The 1936-nt window shown below is 57.6% G+C and overlaps 1 protein-coding gene across 1 annotated transcript in view; it reads right to left on the bottom strand.

The window, feature by feature from the left end:
* LOC105310328 (calcium-binding protein 5-like) overlaps nucleotides 1-1870 on the bottom strand; it is a gene marked incomplete at its 3' end in the record, with an annotated part of 5297 nt that extends 3427 nt beyond the window's left edge. Inside the window, exons 1-2 of the mRNA XM_011386518.1 lie at nucleotides 1781-1870; nucleotides 1153-1225 (exon numbers count right to left, since the gene is read on the bottom strand). Of these exons, the coding sequence (XP_011384820.1) occupies nucleotides 1153-1225; nucleotides 1781-1870 (163 nt within the window). The remainder of the gene's footprint in view (nucleotides 1-1152; nucleotides 1226-1780) is intronic.
* Between the last annotated feature and the right edge of the window lie 66 nt (nucleotides 1871-1936).

Here is a 1936-nt window from a genome sequence, read left to right as displayed (position 1 = left end):
CCAGCGTCAAGACGGCTCCCCCTCCTCCCCGGCCCCTTGGTGGTTCGGTCTCCTTCTCGCCTCTGTCACTTCTTTGCCGACTCTTCCTGCCTCTCTTGGCCTCTCCCTCGGTCCCAGGGTCACAGAGCTGTGACAGCTGGGTTGGAAATCTCTCCTGGGGTTGGGGAGGGATCAGAATCGTTGCTGCCGCCCCATCTGGCTCAAGGGAGATGATGGGAGGGGAGCCAGCTTCAGGGACTGTGACCTTTTATCCCCAGAATGGAATTGCAAAAGTAGTTTGAGAAGTGGAGATTAGAGCAGAGGGCACGTTGAGTGCTGGCTCTAAGCCTGGCCTCTGCTGGCCGTGGGCACGTGAAGAGGGAGGGGACATGGCCCTGACCTCTGGGTACTTCGGGAATGCGCATCCATGAATGGGTCGTGAGGTTCGTGTGACAGCCTGCCTCCAGCAAGCGGGCATGCACGGTGGTTGACAGGGAGGGGTGTTTGTCTTCCTCTGCTCTTCCTTTCCCTTCCTTTCTTCCTGAGGATCTTGGGGGGAGACGGGGCGGTGAGGAGCAAGGTAGGCAGGCGTCCACGCCGGTGGAGGGCTCGGGGAGAGTGACAAGTCATGGCAGTGTCAGAACCCAAGGAGGCGATGGGGGTGTCCGCACTGGGCGTTGGGGAGGGGCCCGGGGGCCTTTGCTGTGGGGAACCAGAACTCGAACAGGGAGGGGGAGCGAGGGGGTGTCCCCACACAGGGGCCGCGTGGCCCGGAGGGGCGGCCTGGGGTAGGACCATCTCTGCGAAGGCGGCATCGTCTTCGCCCAGGGTGAGGGTCTGCACGAGGACGCCCGCTCGTGGGGGGCAGCACGGTGTGCGGTGTCGAAGCCAGACCAGGCGAGAGAGGTCCCCACGGGGGTGGGGCGGCAGTGGAGAAGGGAGATGGTCACACGCGGGGACTGAATTAAGGGTACAGGAATCGGGGTTCTGTTGCACGGGGGCGTTATTCATACCGAGAGGGGAAAAGTCGAGTGAGCTCTGTGGCGTTGGCTGGAGCTGGAGGCGCTGTGAACACAGTTGTCATTGGGCAGGAATGCTTGAACGTGTATTCTCTAGTTGTCTAAGAGGACACAGAAGCGGTGGCACCCTGATCCTGATGTGAACACCTCTCACGCCCAGATCTTGTGTCTTCAACACCATTCCCCACGAAAAGGAACCAAAACTCGAGAAACAGCTGATCCCACGTCTGGAGCACAAGTGTAAGGTGAGCCTCAAGCATCCCGCCGTGCCGCAAATCGAGAATATGCTCAAGGAGTTACGGGGACGCATCAAAAGAACATAGAGATCCGCTTGAAAAAGTTCCACTGGCCATACCAGGGGCAATTTGAAAATCGAAACGAATAATAAATTCTATAGAATCACATAGAAAACCAGGAGTCCATACCCATGGAAATGAAAAGTGGAGAGTTTGATAATATTTGCATAGCTCAAAGTACCTCCTTTAGAGTAATTTCAAAGGACAGGGGAACCAGACGGAAGCCATCAACCAAATGATTGTACTGGATGAACGTCGTCGGTAGCGTGACAAACGGAAATTCTGCATTTCGATTGTATGCGGTGAGGAGTTACGGCTCCTGCAGACTGCCCTTCCCCCACACCCCCACACCCCCACACCGGCGTGGCAGACAGCGGTGTGATCCTTCACTCCCAGACCCGTGTCACCTCCCTGCCTGGGGACGAGGCCCCACATCCTCTCAGGGGCACATGGGGCTCTCGAGAGGCACTGTCGTTGGCGGCTGACCATGCAGAGCCTCTGGCAGACGGCGAGGGCCAGCGCCTGGTCCTCCGTTTCCTGGATGGTGGGGGGACCTAGGGATTCTGAGTTTGTCATTCTTGTGCCTTCGTGTCCCCATCTGTTATACAGGATAATAAAAGTATCTACCAAGAAGGGCTGTCA

The sequence above is a fragment of the Pteropus vampyrus genome, unplaced genomic scaffold (assembly GCF_000151845.1).
Source record: "Pteropus vampyrus isolate Shadow unplaced genomic scaffold, Pvam_2.0 Scaffold2338, whole genome shotgun sequence".
NCBI classification, from domain to species: Eukaryota; Metazoa; Chordata; class Mammalia; order Chiroptera; family Pteropodidae; genus Pteropus; species Pteropus vampyrus.
The sequence above is the reverse complement of the archived record's forward strand: the minus strand, read 5'-3'. Positions and strand labels throughout refer to the sequence as shown.